The sequence below is a fragment of the Culex pipiens genome, unplaced genomic scaffold, assembly GCF_016801865.2.
Source record: "Culex pipiens pallens isolate TS unplaced genomic scaffold, TS_CPP_V2 Cpp_Un0009, whole genome shotgun sequence".
Classification (NCBI taxonomy): domain Eukaryota; kingdom Metazoa; phylum Arthropoda; class Insecta; order Diptera; family Culicidae; genus Culex; species Culex pipiens.
Window position 1 is genome coordinate 101,247 of NW_026292826.1, and position 17,683 is coordinate 118,929.

General features: G+C 34.2%; 1 protein-coding gene across 1 annotated transcript in view; it reads right to left on the reverse strand.

The window, feature by feature from the left end:
• The window catches only part of LOC128093719 (protein O-mannosyl-transferase TMTC1-like), a 96,942-nt gene extending 90,799 nt beyond the window's left edge, over nt 1-6,143 (reverse strand). The window contains exon 1 of the mRNA XM_052711413.1: nt 5,284-6,143. Within this exon, the coding sequence (XP_052567373.1) occupies nt 5,284-5,951 (668 nt within the window). The 5' untranslated portion in view covers nt 5,952-6,143. The remainder of the gene's footprint in view (nt 1-5,283) is intronic.
• Between the last annotated feature and the right edge of the window lie 11,540 nt (nt 6,144-17,683).

A 17,683-nucleotide genomic window follows, 5' to 3' on the forward strand; every position in this document is an offset into this window, starting at 1 on the left:
GGAGGAAGATTCAAACGTTCTGGTTGAGGTGATGCCGAGAGTTTGAGGGGGAACGAGGTGGAAAAAAAAAAGATCAACACTTGACACAAATAATGGCGAGGTTTCAAGTGTGGGTGATGGATGGGACCGGAGGTTTGTAATTCCAAATTTACGTACAACGGAAAGGGTGTCTAATTTTTTTGGAAACCATGAAAAATTTAAGAATCTGACCATTAAAGCAGCTCCAAAAGAATTCGAATATTTTGAAAATGAATTTAAATGATATAAAAGTAGAAATTTATGTTACAATTGAAGTTGTTAATCGATAAAATGATCGTCGTTATTATTATTGTCTAACGATAACGTTAATAGTTTTCTTTTAAGTTATTTCGATAATTCTATCGGCGATAATCTTATCGCCGATATTTTTTTTTTTTTTCTTCACAACTTATTTTTATTAGGTCCTTTTAGGTGCTACGACCAGGTTATGACCGAGGATCAAAAGTACAACAAATAATAAATAATAAAAAAAAAAACGTAACTGAATCAGATGATCATTTTCTCGTGCCATGTGTCAGCAAGTGTGCGATCACGTCAATCTGTTCCTCGGGTGTCTTGCACTGCCTCAAGCGAACTCTGTATTCTCGGTAAATGGCCCACAGCTCCGACTCGCTGTATAGCATCCGTTCACCTTGTTGCTCCTTCGGGGTTGCACCGGCGTCGGCGCCAGTATTTCCTTGACTTCTTCCTGCGGGACGAGGATGTTTCTCTTCCGGTACCGCTCCAGGTAGCGGAGGAAAATCCGCCGCGGTAAACACGGCTCCTGCAGGAGTCTGTTTGTCCTTCTTCCATGCTGGCGGCTTCGGCTTGGACGCCTGCTGCCTCGACTGGATGAACTGCGCACGTTTGGGACAGCTGCGGTCCAGACCCTCGTGGGATCCAGAACAGTTGACACACTTCTTGGCTTGCGTTTCTTCTGCTTTGCACTTTTCCGTGCTGTGGGCACCCCCACAGCTGCTGCACCTTGGCTTGAGATGGCAGTTACTGGTTCCGTGACCGAACTGCAAGCAGTTCTTGCACTGGGTCACGTGCGGTTCTTTGTTCCGGTAGGCCACCCACCGGACGACGACTGGTCCCACTTTCTTTACCTTGCTACTCAACTCCTTCAGACTGGTGTGCCCCTTGGGGAAGAGCACGATGAAAGGCGTCTCATCGATGGCGGGAAGCTGCTGCTTCCGCCTGATGGCGTGTACTGCCAAGACGTCCAGCTGATGTTCCGTCTTGAGCAGCTCCTTGATGTAATCCGGTTCCACGTTCGGGAGACCTCGCATTACTACCCGGTGCGGTCTCGCACTGCGCTTTCCGTGCGTGTAGAACTGCACCTTGTTCTTCGTCAGGTGGGCTTGCACCGTGTCGAAGTCGTCGCTCGAGAAGCACGTAATTTTTGTGCCGTACCGCGTCAGTTTGTGGTCCGGCTGGACATCACACGACGACATCACCTTCGCCAGGCGGGCGAAGCTCATTTCTTTCACCACCAGCGGCGGCTGCTTCTTCTCCCCGGCCGACTTGCCGGTTGCTGGTACCACGGGGATGGTTTTTTCTGCTGCTGGGTTCGCATTGTTGTTGTTGTTGCTCTCCTCCGCTAGCGGGCTGAACTTGTTGTTGCTGAGCAGTTTCTCCACATCGCCGTCGTTGCCGCCATCGCCGACGTTGATCTCCTCCTTAGCCTTCCTGCGGCGAACCTTGACCACGGGACGAAATTCGCCCCCGTCCTCTCCTCCTCCTTCGGAGTCTTCCACCTCCATGCCCGTCGCCGCCTGCGTCTTGGGTTGAAACCCGTCCGGTTTCTCCCACACACTTTTCCTCAAGGCCGCGTTCCAGTAGAACGTCCTTCCATTCTCAGCCCTGTGCTCCGTCCACTCACTCTCCACCGTCGCGGCCGCCGCCATGGCCGTCGGCGAAAGTTAACAAAACACCGTCAAAAACGCGCTAAGCTAGCTCGAAAGACGACCAAACCCAACGAAAGTTGAACAGGGAGTGTTATCGCCGATATTGAACGATAACTCATTTTTAAAATCTTTATGAAATCTACCTAATTCAACCATAAATTTTCAATGTTTTCACAAAGAATATATTTTTGAAATTTAATAAGGCCGTCGCAAATATTTTTCAAAGTATATTCGGTGCGAAAAATCAAGGGGCAAAAATTTTTGTTTTCTTCAAATACAAAATTTTAATGGAAATAAAAGTCTTAATGACTGAAAACAATATGAAATGAAATTAGCATGTCTGGATTCGATCAAAAATATTTTCAATAAGTGTGAAATTCCGTTGTACAGTACCGCAATAAGTTTTTTATTGTCAGCAAAATCACGAAATACCGTATTTGAAAAATAAAAATTCAGATTTTTTATTATTCAATCGAAGCGAAATTTTCTATGCTTTGTAACCTTATTAAAGTTATTTTTTTTTTGAAATACTAAAATTATCGCAAAATACCGTATTCTTTCGAAAATACAATAATTTAACAAATTTGCAATATGGGTATCAAACAGAGCGAAATTTTGTATGTTTTTTTTCACTTTATTAGGATTGTTTGGAAAACACTTAAATTTTCACGAAATACCGTGTTTTTTTTCGAAAATACTTAAATTTTCTAAATTTTATTATCGAAGCGAAATTTTGTAAGCTTTGTCACCGTATTAAAGTTTTTTTTTCGAAAATGCTAAAACTATCGCAAAATACCGTATTCTTTCGAAACACACAAAATTTTCTAAACTTTCAATATGGGTATCAAACCGAGCGAAATTTTTTATGCTTTTTCACTTTATTAGAATTGTTTGGAATGTACTTAAATTTTCACGAAATACTGTGTTTTTTGAAAAAAACTTTTCAAAAAATGTGCAATGTGGGTATCAAACGAAGCTTTTTTTTATTTTATTTGAGTTGTTTGGAAAATTTATAAATTTCCACAAAATACCGTTTTTTTGAAAACACTCAAATTTTCAAAATGAGTGGCAATCGAAGCAAAATTTGGATTCTTTTTCTCTTTATCAATTTTTTTTTGAAAATACAAAAAATTTCACAAAATATCGCATTTTTTTCGAAAATACTCAAATTTTCAAATAAGTATTTTCGAAAAAATACGGTATTTGTACTGAAGAGGAAAATCGTATAAAATTTCGCTTCGTTTGATACTCATATTTCATATTATGGAAATTTGCTTGTTTTTTTTTAAAGAGATACGGTATTTTGTGAACAATTTTTTTGTGTATATACTTTCAAACCAAGCTTAAATTAAAGTTAATGTTGAAATTAAAGTTGAAATTGAAATGATAATTGAAGTTGAAATTAAATTTGAAATTGTGGTTGAAATTGAAGCTGAAGTTGAAATTGAGGTTCAAATTCAAGTTGAAGTTGAATTTGAAATTTAATTTGAAATCGAACTTGAAATTGAAGTTGAAATTCCAGTTGAAATTTTAATTGGGATTAAAGTTGAAATTGAAGTTGAATTGCAAGTTGAAATTGAAATTGAAGTTGAAATTGAAGTTGAAAATGAAATTGAAATTGAAGCTGAAATTGGAGTTTAAGTTGAAGTTGAAATTGAAGTTGAAATTGAAGTTGAAATTGAAGTTGAAATTGAAGTTGAAATTGAAGTTGAAATTGAAATCAAAGTTAAAATTGAAGCTGAAATTGGAGTTTTAATTGAAGTTGAAATTGAAGTTGAAATTGAAGTTGAAATTGAAGTTGAAATTGAAGTTGAAATTGAAGTTGAAATTGAAGTTGAAATTGAAGTTGAAATTGAAGTTGAAATCAAAGTTAAAATTGAAGCTGAAATTGGAGTTTTAATTGAAGTTGAAATTGAAGTTGAAATTGTAGTTGAAATTGAAGTTGAAATTGAAGATGAAATTGAAGTTGAAATTTTAGTTGAAATTAAAAATTGAAATTGAAGTTTAAATTGAAATTGAAATTAATGTTGAAATAGAAGTCGAAATTGAAGTTCAAATTAAAATTGTAACTGAAGCTGAAATTGAAGTTGAAATTTTAGTTGAAATTTAAGTTGAAATTCAAGTTGAGATTGATGTTGAAATTGAAGTTGAAATTTAAAGTTAAAAATTGAAATTGTAACAGAAGCTGAAATTCAAGCTGAAGTTGAAATTAAAATTGAAGTTGAATTGAAGTTGAAAGATGGAACTGAATTGAAAAGAAAGAAAAAGAAGAAGCCAGTATCCACCTTGAGCATACTTCCTGTAAACCATTCTGCTGGTGGAATGGAAGGGGCTATAAGGCAAGCTGCTCCTCACAATGTAATCTTTGTGTGATGAAATGTTTGACACTTTTTGAAAATAAAACACCACGCGATAAGTCACATCGAGTGCACGTCTGAGCGAAGATCAAAGAGTTTAACATTTATCTAAATGTTGTAAACTCTTTGTCTCCTTTCCTTTTTTGCCCTTTATCTACGAAACACGAGTACATAGCTGGCTGGGAACGGCAGGCAATTCATGATAAAACCAGATGGGACCTTCCCCAGCACATGTGGAGAAATTGGTTTTTCCTACACACTAACCGAATGGTTGCCTACTTTCTGGGGGTGGGGGAGGGTGGAGGAAAACTCCAGCATAATACATTTACGTCCGGGCGACAGCTGCTGATCAATCTCTCGGAGCCTTTGATGAGGTTTTTCCCACAGTAAGGGCAAACCACAGCCATGATGAGGGTGACTTGAGAAGGGGGAAAAACGAAATTGCTCAGCATGGAAAGGACAATTATGGGGAGTTATGTTGGCAGGGTGTGTTAATTAAGAGACGGAGAATGTGGCCGTCGTTGATTGGAACATATTTTCAGGCATCGAGATTTGGGAAGATGGAAATAACAAGTCAATAGAGTAGAAGCTTTGATGTTTCCGAAATAATGTTATCAGAATTGTCTGAGATTTATGCCTTTGTTTGGTTTTGATAGTCTTTAAATTTCACATTCTTTATTTTTTAATAAGTGAGCACAAGTTAAATACCTTTCTGTTGAAGTGTTGGGTTACAAATTTTAATTTTCAACTTGACAATTGTTTGATAACAATTGTTGAATTATTAACTTACAACTTCTTTTATCGTCTTATATAAATCCAATAAAACGGATAAGATTATAGGACGGATACTCAATTTCAAATGCATAATAATAATTACAGTTTCCCTCTCAAAAACAATTTCTTTCTATTAACCCAATTCGCTGTCCCTCCTACTCATTACATAAAATTACACCCTAGCCCCACAACTACTACAACCCATAACAACTTTCACTACTCACCGAAACGTCAGCGTCGTCAGCGGCCGGTACGATTTATGGCTGCCGACGTCCGCCATCGGCGTGCCCCAGAAATCGTTCCGGAAGACCTGCCCCACCGAACTCAACCCGAGCACGTCCTTGTTCATTGTGATGGCCGGGATGTCGTCGTGCACAAAGTCCCCCTGCAGCCCGTTAAGGTAGCACCCGATGGCCACCAGGCCCACGAAGAAGTACACCCGCCAGTCCACGGGGTCATCCACGTGGCCGCCGTCACATTTCCCACCCGCCTTGCGAAGACACGGACTCGGACTGCCGCGACTCCCACAGGGGCTGGAGTCCTGACTTCCGGTCGAGTGACCGCCATTTTTGTTAAAATTGCACTTTTCGGTCTCCGGAGGTTGATGATGACTGTGATGGTGCTGGTGGTGGTGAACAGGGCCACACCAGCCGGACACGTGGCCATTCCCGCGAAGGTTGTTGTTCAGGGCGTCCTCCAGCAGGGAGTGTTTTTCCGAGGCACTCGTCGATGAGTAGCATGAGGTGGATGAGCATGACGACGATGATGACGAGGAAGAGGAAGTTGACGGTGTATAGTTGGAACATCCGTTGGTGGTGGCCAACGTCGGTGGATGATCCCAGCGTGTCCGCACCGTCGTCGGTGGGTACACGATCGTAACTCTTCGTTTCATTTTTCTTTTTTGCACTTGTTTGAGCACTTGTGAAATTAACACTTTTTGCCAACTTTCAGCAAAATTTGCGAAAATTTTCGCTCATTTTTCACCGTTGTGGGACCACAGCAGCAGTGCGCTAGGTGCTATAATCTAACTTTCTTGCACACAATTTACACTGGATTTTGAGGCAACACGCCATCGTAGGGGTTTTTGCTGATGTGAAATAGTTCTCTGGAAACAAAGAAAAGAAATTCTGAGTTTAAATCATGATTTGCATCAATATTTTTTTTTATTTAAAGAACAAAAAACAAAAAACAAAACACAAAAAAAAAACAAAAAACAAAAAACAAAAAAACAAAAAACAAAAAACAAAAAACAAAAAACAAAAAACAAAAAACAAAAAACAAAAAACAAAAAACAAAAAACAAAAAACAAAAAACAAAAAACAAAAAACAAAAAACAAAAAACAAAAAACAAAAAACAAAAAACAAAAAACAAAAAACAAAAAACATAAAACAAAAAACAAAAAACAAAAAACAAAAAACAAAAAACAAAAAACAAAAAACAAAAAACAAAAAACAAAAAACAAAAAACAAAAAACAAAAAACAAAAAACAAAAAACAAAAAACAAAAAAAAAAGGAAAAAGGACAAAGGACAAAGGACAAAGGACAAAGGACAAAGGACAAAGGACAAAGGACAAAGGACAAAGGACAAAGGACAAAGGACAAAGGACAAAGGACAAAGGACAAAGGACAAAGGACAAAGGACAAAGGACAAAGGACAAAGGACAAAGGACAAAGGACAAAGGACAAAGGACAAAGGACAAAGGACAAAGGACAAAGGACAAAGGACAAAGGACAAAGGACAAAGGACAAAGGACAAAGGACAAAGGACAAAGGACAAAGGACAGGTGAATGAATTTGTCTTAATTTTATCAATCAGTAAAATGATTTTTTGTTATAATGCATTTTTTTTAATTGCAAAGCGCACCGCAAAGATAATACACCATTTTATGTTTACAAAATTGACAAAAATATAACCATAGAAAATTGAGAAAAATGTAACCAATGTTTTCATTTACCGATTTTCCAGCGACCTGCTCATCAGACACACCCTAAATTAACAACCGAGAACATCCCGTGGGCGAGGTCACCATCATCAACAGCAACAAAAAAAAGGACGAGCAACCCGGAGCACAAAAATAATTTATTATTAATTTCTTCGGTTGCACTTTTCTTGCCCTACGACGTCGTCGTTTTCATTTCGCTGCATTCCACCCACACACAGACCGGGAAATTGCTGGGATAAAATTTCGCTTAAAAAGCAACACTCGCAGAGCTCGCTTTTTCCTCCAGGGAGACCAAAATACACACAGCACACGAAACCCAACCCAACCTGGAAGCAACTATCCTTCCCGGGGAGGGATTCTGTACGTGCCCAGGGTTTACCTTACTTTCACCTACAACACAACTTTTCTTCCTTTACTTTCCCGCACAACTTTTCCCTCTCACGATGATGAATCAAAAGGCATGAATCAGGAAAGTTTCTTCCGCTTTTTGCTCGTGTTTTTTCTGTTGACAATCTTGATGAAGATCGGGCAAATCCCTTAAGGTTGGCGACACACGACTTCAAAGGACACCACTAGTTTCGGTATCGTATCGTTTTACTGATTTTGCTGATGATGCTCGGGCTGTGGCTCTTGGGATGGGATTTGCATCAAATTGTGATTGTTGCAGTTTGTCTTCGATGCAAGATTCTTTGATGGAAATGTTGAGCCTTTCCGGTGTGATTGCTTTAGGTGCTTCGGACGGCTGACGGAGGTGGTCTGGGGATTGAAAGATAAGAAAGAAATGCAAGATCAGAGGATGCTTTTTTAAGAAGGAAAAAAACAGAAGGAGTGTTTTTGTTAAGTGTTCGTTGAAAGTTGATTGTATGCTAGAATAAACGATTGATTTCAGTCGAAGTGTTTGCAGAAGAAACATTATCGTACACTTGAAGTTTTCTTGTAAACAAAATTTAATTTAATTTGATCTAAGGTGTCCCAATTGATTAAATCGTCGCTGTTGTGCTAACTTGTCGCACGTGCATTTTGGGCCATATTGAGTTAAAAATCTCACTTTGTGCAGTTCTCGATGCCTCACCTTTTGACCTTCACAGATCCCCAAAATTCGATTTCAATCTTGAGAAATACAATAAAAACCGAACAAAACTCTGTGCATTGTTGTCGCTTCCCGAGCATGGGTAAATAACAAGGGAAATGCGTAATAATACCTTTCTCTGGTATCAATACCAAATTTTGGTATTCCTGGACCCTTTAAAAATTTTCTTAAGGATTATGCAAGAGCAAAATGTGGTATAATACCAATTTAAGGTATTGTTTTGATATTGCAAAATTGCAGCATTTGTCAATGGTCGAACACCACATTTTGGTATTCTTTTGGTATTACAGTATTTTATCAAATTCCTCTGAAACTATGGGAAAATTTTGACCAATTTTGACAAAATAATTAATTTTGCGCTAAAATTATGTATCAAAGCAAATGCCTTCATTGAAAACCGGAAATTATAAACTTGATTTTAAGCATTTTTGATATACCCCCTAAAGAAATTACTTGAAATTCTGAAAAATTTTCTAAGTCATGATGGCACATTTTGGTATTATTTTGGTATTAAAGTGTTTCATCAAATTCCTCTGAAACTATGGGAAAATTTTGACCAATTTTGACAAAATAATTAATTTTGCGCTAAAATGATGTATCAAAGCAAATGCTTTAATTGAAAACCGGAAATTTCAAACTTGATTTTAAACATTTTTGATATACCCCCTACAGAAATGACTTGAAATTGTGGAAAATTTTCTAAGTCATGATCGCACATTTTGGTATTATTTTGGTATTAAAGTGTTTTATCAAATTCCTCTGAAACTATGGGAAAATTTTGACCAATTTCGACAAAATAATTAATTTTGCGCTAAAATGATGTCTCAAAGCGAATGCTTTCATTGAAAACCGGAAATTTCAAACTTGATTTCAATTATTTTTGATATACCCCCTAAAGAAATAACTTGAAACTGTGGAAAATTTTCTAAGTCAGGATGCCACATTTTGGTATTATTTTGGTATTGAAAGGTTTCATCAAATTCCTCTGAAACTATGGGATTTTTTTTATGAATTTTAATGAGATAATTAATTTTGCGCTAAAATGACTTGAAACCCAAAAATGTTAAAGCTGATTTTCATTTTTTTTTATATACCCACTAAGATTTTTTTTAAAACGTTGAAATTTCTCTAAGTTGGGATAACCAAATACTTTGAAAAACGAGTTAATCGACAGATTATTGAATTTTGGTGAATTTCAATCCAGTTTCATTTTAATAATACTTATTTTTCAATGTTTTTATTTTCAGAAGCTTCAAGAACTTCAAGCACAGGCCGCATCAATGACAAATGCATTCGGTGTGGTGAAGAATATCACTAAGAACAACATGGAATCATCAGGTGAGTAGATTTGGCTGTTGCATATGGATCATTTCCGTTTTTTCACTAACTGCAACTGCTGCACTAAAAATGGTAAGAAAATACCAAATTTTGGTATTACTTGTGCAAATACCAACGACCAAAATGTGCTCTTGGTTGCCCAGTAATAGATGGTAAAATACCATGAAATCATATCAAAATCTTGTATGTGGAAGATCACAGGAATACCAAAATATGACTTTCCAAGGGCGCGGGAATACCTAAAATTAAAACCATGGCAATATCAAGTTTTGGTATTCAAGCAATGTTCAAAAATCCAGAAGATCTCAAGTTGGTATTGAAATGATTTTATTTTGTGGTATTATTTTACCTTTGGAATAACATGGTTTGGTATTGTTGTGCCCTTCCACATACAAGATTTCGGTATGATTTCATGGTATTTTACCATCTATTACTGGGCAACCAAGAGCACATTTTGGTCGCTGTTATTTGCCCAAGTAATACCAAAATTTGGTATTCCCGTGTTATTTACCCCTGCTCGGGTTGTCATATTAAAGAAGTTTCAATGTTGTCTTGCTAACTTGACACACCTTGAAAATTTATGTAAGTGCGACAACTGGCCAAAGGAACGCGTTTGACACACTTACATTCTTGACTTCCGTAAACAATTGGACAGTGCTCAAAACGGTCAATCAAACAAAACTTGTTGGTTATTGTTTACATTGCGTGCTCTTGTTTTAGTTTTTTCAAGGTCAAACATTAAACGCACGATAGCGGCGAATTAGGAAATAAACATGACACATATTTTCGATATAGTTGACATTCGATTGCTTTTCTTCGATGAAAATTTATATTTTTTCGAGCAGCAAAAAAATATTTAAATTTTTTGGCCAATAAGGTGTCAAATTTATGAATTTTAAACCTTATCTTGTTTTTTTCTGTACAAACTCACAAAATGCTTTTCACATGAAATTTTTTGCAAAGTTATTCAAATTATTTTGAAATAAAAAAAAATCTTGATATTCAAGTGAATCCTTATTGGTATTGGATAAAAAAAATATTAACGTTGTACAATGTCTTTAACGAGCAATTACCGCTCAAATCAGAATTTTTTCTGGTGCTTTTGAACCCGACCCTCTCCGATTAAAATGAAACTTTTCAGAAATGTTATTCTAGGCCAAAAAGAGGTAATATTCAACAAACCAAATTTTTAACATTCCAAAATTATTTTTATTTGCTGTGTTTATAAGGCTGGTACAAATATTTTTAAAAGTTTTTGTCACCCCCCCCCCCCTTCAAAATTGGCCCGAAAAATCAGGGGGCAAAAAAAAAATTTTACAATAAACTTCAAAATTTCAATGAAAATTCAAGTGCAACCAGCTGAAATCAAATTAAAATACATTCTCCTGCGTTTAAAATCATTTTTAGTATGTTTGGGTTTATTAAAAAATCTTAAGATTTTTTGAAAATTTTCGATGCAAAATCTTTTTTTTTTCGATACAATTTTTGTTTTTGTCAGATCTTAGATTTTTTGAAAACTAATGATTGCAAAAGAACTGAACTAGTGTAAAATGCATTTTAAAACACTTTTTTCATTTAAATGTGAAGACTATGGCTTGTTATTTAAATTTTTATATTTTTTTTATTTTTTTGCCCCCCCCCCTTGAAATCGGCCAGGGCCGAGGGACAAAAACTTTTTTAAATATTTGCATCGGCCTAAGCCATTTTTGTGTATATGGGTCCAACTGAACTCAAAAATAAAATTTGAGAAGGGCGTAAGTTATTTAATTATTTTTGTATTGTATAATTTGAAAATTACTATATCTCGGAGCCGTTGCACCGTATCAAAAAGTGGTCAAAAACAAACTTGTAGGAAATTGGACGGGATTTCTGAAAAAAAATACTGAAAGATTTTTAAGTTTAAAAGTTAATTTTTAAGGTGATGTCACGATTTTTTTTCGTTCAAAATTATTGAGGACAGTGGTTAATATGGAAACTTTTAAGTAAAATTGTCAGGGAATAAATTTCCACTATCGGTTTTTGAAAATTTTGATGTTTAGAGCACTTTTGAAAAAAATATTATAAGTAAATGATTTTTGTAGTTTTTAAGGAGAGACATACCATCCTGCATTTTTCGTGAGTCTTTTTGTAACATCTCAGGCTATTTCCTCAAAAAATTGAACGAAAAAAATCGTGACGTCACCTTAAAATTTATCTTTAAAACTTAAAAATATAAAAATCTCTTAGAAGTGACGTGTACTTTTATTTCAGTGTATTTTTTTCAGAAATCCGGTTCAATTTCCTACAAGTTTGTCTTTGACCACTTTATCGATGCAACGGCCCTTCTTAAATGTTTGAGATGCCTGAAAAGTTTAATTGAAATCTTGTTTTATGTTTAGTATTTCAATTTGCATTTGACCGATTCTTAGCGAAGCTACACCAAAATGTCACATTTTTCAATTTTCAATGTGATTTTTAATATGAAAAAAAAACATTTTTATTATGATTCAATAAATGCAATGTGCTTTAAATGCGTTTTCTTACCTTAAAAGCCAAGAATATTGAGCAAATGTGGTCTGCAAGCCATTGAACGGGAGAAGAGTTTTTTTTTCATAAATCTGCTCCTTTCGTTGTCCCGTCACGAAAAGAAATGGCTGGCAAAAACTCAAATTTCAACCAATTCTTTCAGTTCAAGGAGCAAAAGATTCGTTGTTTAATTTGTGATAATGTGTAGAAGAGCAAAAGTTTTTTTTTAATCAAACTGGCAAAACTGTATCGATTTATTGTTGTGTGCCTTTTAAAAGTCCAGTTTAACGATGTTGTCCCGTCACGCTACATTTTTATTTCAGGGGAAGCACTGGTACTATATGGTTTATTCTGCATAAAATTTCTTTGTAGAAAAATCAATTAACTTTCCTAATATGTAATAACATTGGGGGGTTTCTTCTTTTATTTTGCCACTACAGCCAAAACGCTGAAAAAAACTTGGGATTTTTTTGAAAAGAAGCCGAAGAATCGGTCATTTATCTTTAAAAGTTTATGTTTTAAACTATGTTTGTTTTTGGTATTATTTGGCCTATTCTGTCACATTCTCACATTACATTTTGCCTTTCAAATTTTTTCATGTTTTTTTCAGTTTTCACATTTTTTGCTATGGAATGGCACCATTATCATGTAAATTGTAAAAAAGGCATTCATTTAAATTGAAACAAAAATAAAAAAGGTAAACAATAGATTACAATCCAAGTACCGTAAACCGGGGTGACTTTGATAGGATTTCGATTTGTTTTTAGGATATTTTCCAACAGGTAAGGTTTTTCTCAAGATTATTATTTTTAAAACATGTACTGGGGTAGACCACACAAAGTCCATGCACTATTTTGGAAAAAAACTTTTTTCAATAATTTTTAGAAAAATAGTTACGTTAAAAATTCTTAGTTTTAATTCCGGGGTGACTTTGATAGTCATAGTTTTTCGTGTTAAATTATATTTAAGATGTTCAAACTTTGTTTGTACGCTAAATGTACAAAGGAGCTGATATAGTTTTTAAGAAAAAAAATCAATGTTGATATTTAGTTAACTAAGTGTATAAGCTTTTTAGCAAAATACTTATAAATTTTAGGTAAAATTGTTAAAAAGTCGGAATTTTGCCTGAAATTTGTTAAAACTAGTTTTGTTTGTAAAATTATCGATTTATATAGTATTTTATACTGAATTCGAGGCACGAATCACAAGTTTTCACATTTTACATGAAATTTGTTCAACTGAAATTGCCTTTTAATTTGGAGATTTTTTTTAAATTGTGTTTCAAAAACACAGATTATTTATTATTTACAAACTTTTTTAACCTTCTCCTAGTGGAAAATTGTCCAAAGAATCCGAAAATGCATTCCGTTTTCCGATTAAAAATCATGTTCATTGAGAAAATCAAGACACTTTGAGAAGTTTAAAATAATGACTTTCATCAACATTTTCTTAACTATAGTTAAATAACTTTTTAAACTTGTCAAAATTTTATGAAAAGTTCTTCTTGAGGTACTTTGAACACTTCTCTACCACGGTCAGTATGTTTCTAAACCATTCCTTACGTATTTTAATTGTACTCTTCATTTTGCGGAAAAATCACAAACCTATCAAAGTCACCCCGGCTATCAAAGTCACCCCGTTTTACGGTATTCAACATTTTAATGAAAAGATATTGAAAATGCTTTTTTCACCAGTCCAGTTGATTTGCAATCCTTAATTTTTAAAACATCGAAGTATCAGCTTTTATTCTGACCAAATAAAATTAAGATTTAAACTTCATAAAATAACTGAAACGGCTTCATTTCATAATGCATATTAAATTCATCTCAAGCAGTTGCCATATCGAAGTTGATTATGTTGATTACAATATAATATAATATTATAATCTGTTGAAAAAAAAACCTTGGAAAACAAACACAGTTAGTACATATTTTGAGATCGTGAACAGAATGAGTGACAGAAAAAGTTTTGCAATCAATTGTTATTGAAATATAAATTCAGCTATATAAGCTTTTAATCTAATCATTTAAGAAAGAAACATTTTTAAATTGAGTACCGTAAAACCAGGTGACTTTGATAGCCGGGGTGACTTTGATAGGTTTGCAATTTTTCAGCAAAATGAAGACCCGAGCAGACGGAAAAATCTTTGGAATAACATTTTTCGATATTTGAAAATAATAGGCCAATATCATTTTATTTTATTTATAACAAGATTTGTTATTCAACGTTATGATTTTTTTGTTATTGGAACCCGGGCAGAAAGTTGCATCTTTGAAAAATCTACCCATGTTCGTAAAAACACGAACAAGTCAAGTTCACCCCAGGGTATGGTTAAGAGATAACCGAACATGGCCACGAACATAAATTGTTCGAGGCGTATCTGCGAAAAATCTTGTTGAGTTTATTTGACCAACAATGCCACATCAAGTTGAGTTTATAGTAGCAAACAACTGAAATCTTCCAAAAATCATATCATGTTCATAAAGTAGATTTTGATCCCAAAAATAATTTTATTGCTTTTTAATGCACCCCGCCACAATTCAGACCCCCCCCCCCCCCCTTCTTCCTCTTCACAAATATGAGTAATATTGCAGGAATATACGCACTTACATCAAAACAAGATTTTTCAAAGTTGAAAAATTATTTTACTTTAAAAACTCATTAAAAAATTGTGGAGAAAGCGTTGAATCGCCAAAATGTCACAATAATTTTCCAAATCACGAAAAATCCAAAGTCTCTATATTCCATTTTTTTTAAATTAAAAATAAAAGTTTATGAAAATATTCCTAAAATTGCATAAGTCCAAAAATCCACAGTAAAATTTCAAAAAGCCTGGTAATGTTTCTTATCAAAATAATTTTTCAAAATGTTGAAAAATTTTCAACTGGCTGAGAGCAAAAATTTCGCAAAGTCCTGAAAATCTAATAAATTCTACCAAAAATCTTGTCGTGATACGGATCCCGTAAATTTTCTAAGTGCCGGAACGATTTTTGTAGGGGGTATATCAATAATTATTAAAAACCAACTTTCGAATTTCAAAATTTCAATGAAAACGTTTTGTTAGGGACATTATTTTAGGAACAAACTGATGTTTTTGTAAAAATCGGACGAAAATTTCCTGTAATTTCGACGATTTTTCCGAAATTTTGGTTCAAAGCAAAAATAAACATCAACATAATTTATCATGTTTCTAAACTCCCAAAAATTTTCTAAGTCCCAATTTTTTTTCAGTTTCCTGTTCTCGAAAAATTTTAAGTGTTGAAAATATTTTTTTGCAATTCCGTCGTGAAACTACTTACTTATCCTGTCATTCTCGAACGACGAAAAAGCCTACTTTTCTGTATCAGAAATAACAGAATCAAATAGCAACACTTTTCAAAATAAATGCTGAAAAGTTCTACTTTTCAGCACTGAAATGGGTGCTGAAAAGTTGAACTTTTAAGCACTTGTTTCGAAAAGTAACACTTTTCAACATTTTTTTTGATTTAAACGATTTATTGAAAAAATACATGAAAATTTGATTTAAAATTTCACTCCATGGGTGTTTTTGGAATTGCAAAAAATGTTGTATGGAACTCGTTGCAAAACTTGATTTTTTCAGCACTCTTCGTATTTATCCAACTCGGTGAACCTCGTTGGATAAATGTACGACTCGTGCTGAAAAAATCCTCTTTTTACAACTTGTTGCATAAACTACTATACTGGTCGAAAGCCAAAATTTTGCTAAGTCCAAAAAATCAAATAAATTCTACCAAAAATCTTGTCGTGATACGGATCCCGTAAATTTTATAAGTGCCGGAACGATTTTTCTAGGGGGTATATCAATAATTATTAAAAACCGACTTTCGAATTTCAAAATTTCAATGAAGACGTTTTGTTAGGGACATTATTTTAGGAACAAAGGAACTTTTCAGCACTTGTTTCGAAAAGTAACACTTTTCAACATTTTTTTGATTTAAACGATTTATTGACAAATACATGCAAATTTGACTTAACTTTTCACTCAAAGGGTGTTTTTCGGAATTACAAAAAATGTTGTATGGAACTCGTTGCAAAACTTGATTTTTCAGCACTCTTCGTATTTATCCAACTCGGTTAACCTCGTTGGATAAATGTACGACTCGTGCTGAAAAAATCCTCTTTATGCAACTTGTTGCATAAACTACTATTTCGAAATTTTTGCTAATTCCAAAAAAACTACCACTAACACCTCAATATCAACTGTAGATAATGCAGTATGATCATGGAATATACTTTCCATGATACGCAGTCGGTTCTAAAAGTCGTCATAACTCGAGGAGTTTACAGCAAGATGCGAATAAACAAGCCAAGATAGTTCGAAGTTATATCCACCAACTCACTTTCCGCCCGGGAATGTTATTGCAATAACAGACTTATAACATTTTAAGTTATTCTTCGAACAAATCTTTGTTATTATTTTTTGTTATTTTAACAACTAATCCGATCATCTCAATAACAATTGGAGTTATTCTTCCATAACAAAAAATGTTATTCCCAAGATGTTCTGGCTTTCAATCAATATCAGACCAATAACAAATGTTGTTATAATAACATAAACTGTTATTGAACTCTTATGCAAAAATGGATTTAACAAGAAAATTCCATAACACTTTTTGTTATTTTAACATCATTTGTTATTGAAATGGCATGAATTTTGTTATTACCGTCTGCCCGGGGAGTACAATTAAAATACGTAAGGAATGGTTTAGAATCATACTGACCGTGGTAGAGAAGCGTTCAAAGTACCTCAAAAGAACTTTTCATGAAATTTTGAAAAGTTTAAAAAGTTAGTTATTTATAGTTAAGAAAATGTTGATGAAAGTCATTATTTTAAACTTCTCAAAGTGTCATGATTTTCTCAATGAACATGATTTTGAATCGGAAAACGGAATGCATTTTTGGATTCTTTGGATAATTTTCCACTAGGAGAAGGTTAAATAAGTTTGTAAATAATAAATAATTTGTGTTTTTGAAACACAATTAAAAAAATCTCTAAATTTATAGGCAATTTCAGTTGAACAATTTTCATGTAAAATGTGAAAACTTGTGATTCGTGCTCGAAGCATTTCAGTATAAAATGCAATATAAATCGATAATTATATAAACAAAACTAGTTTGAACAAATTTCAGATAAAATTCCGACTTTTCAACAAATTTACCTAAAGTTTATTTGTTATTTGTTAAAAAGCTTATAAACTTAGTTAACTAAACATAAACATTGATTTTTTTTTTCTTAAAAACTATATCAGCTACTATAGTGATGGTACATTTAGCGTACAAATAAAGTTTGAACATCTTAAATATGATTTTAATAAGAAAAACTATGACTATCAAAGGCACCCCGGAATTAAAACTAAGAATTTTTTACGTAACTATTTTCCTAACCATTATTGAAAAAACTTTTTTTCCTAAATATTGCATGGACTTTGTGTGGTCTACCCCTGTACATGTTTTAAAAATTATAATCTTGAGAAAAACCTTACCTGTTGGAAAATATACTAAAAACAAATTGAAATCCTATCAAAGTCACCCCGGTTTACGGTAGGTGTGCTAGTACAAATGTTATTTAAAGTTGTTGTTACTCGGCTCTGGACGAGGTCGAGTGGGGGTAAATAACTTCAACCTGAAGCTAAAAAGCAAGCTTTTCCCTGAAGCCTCCATTTAAAAGTATTTTCCCGAGCAGATGGAAATGACGTGGGGATAAGATTTTTTGATGTTTGAAAATA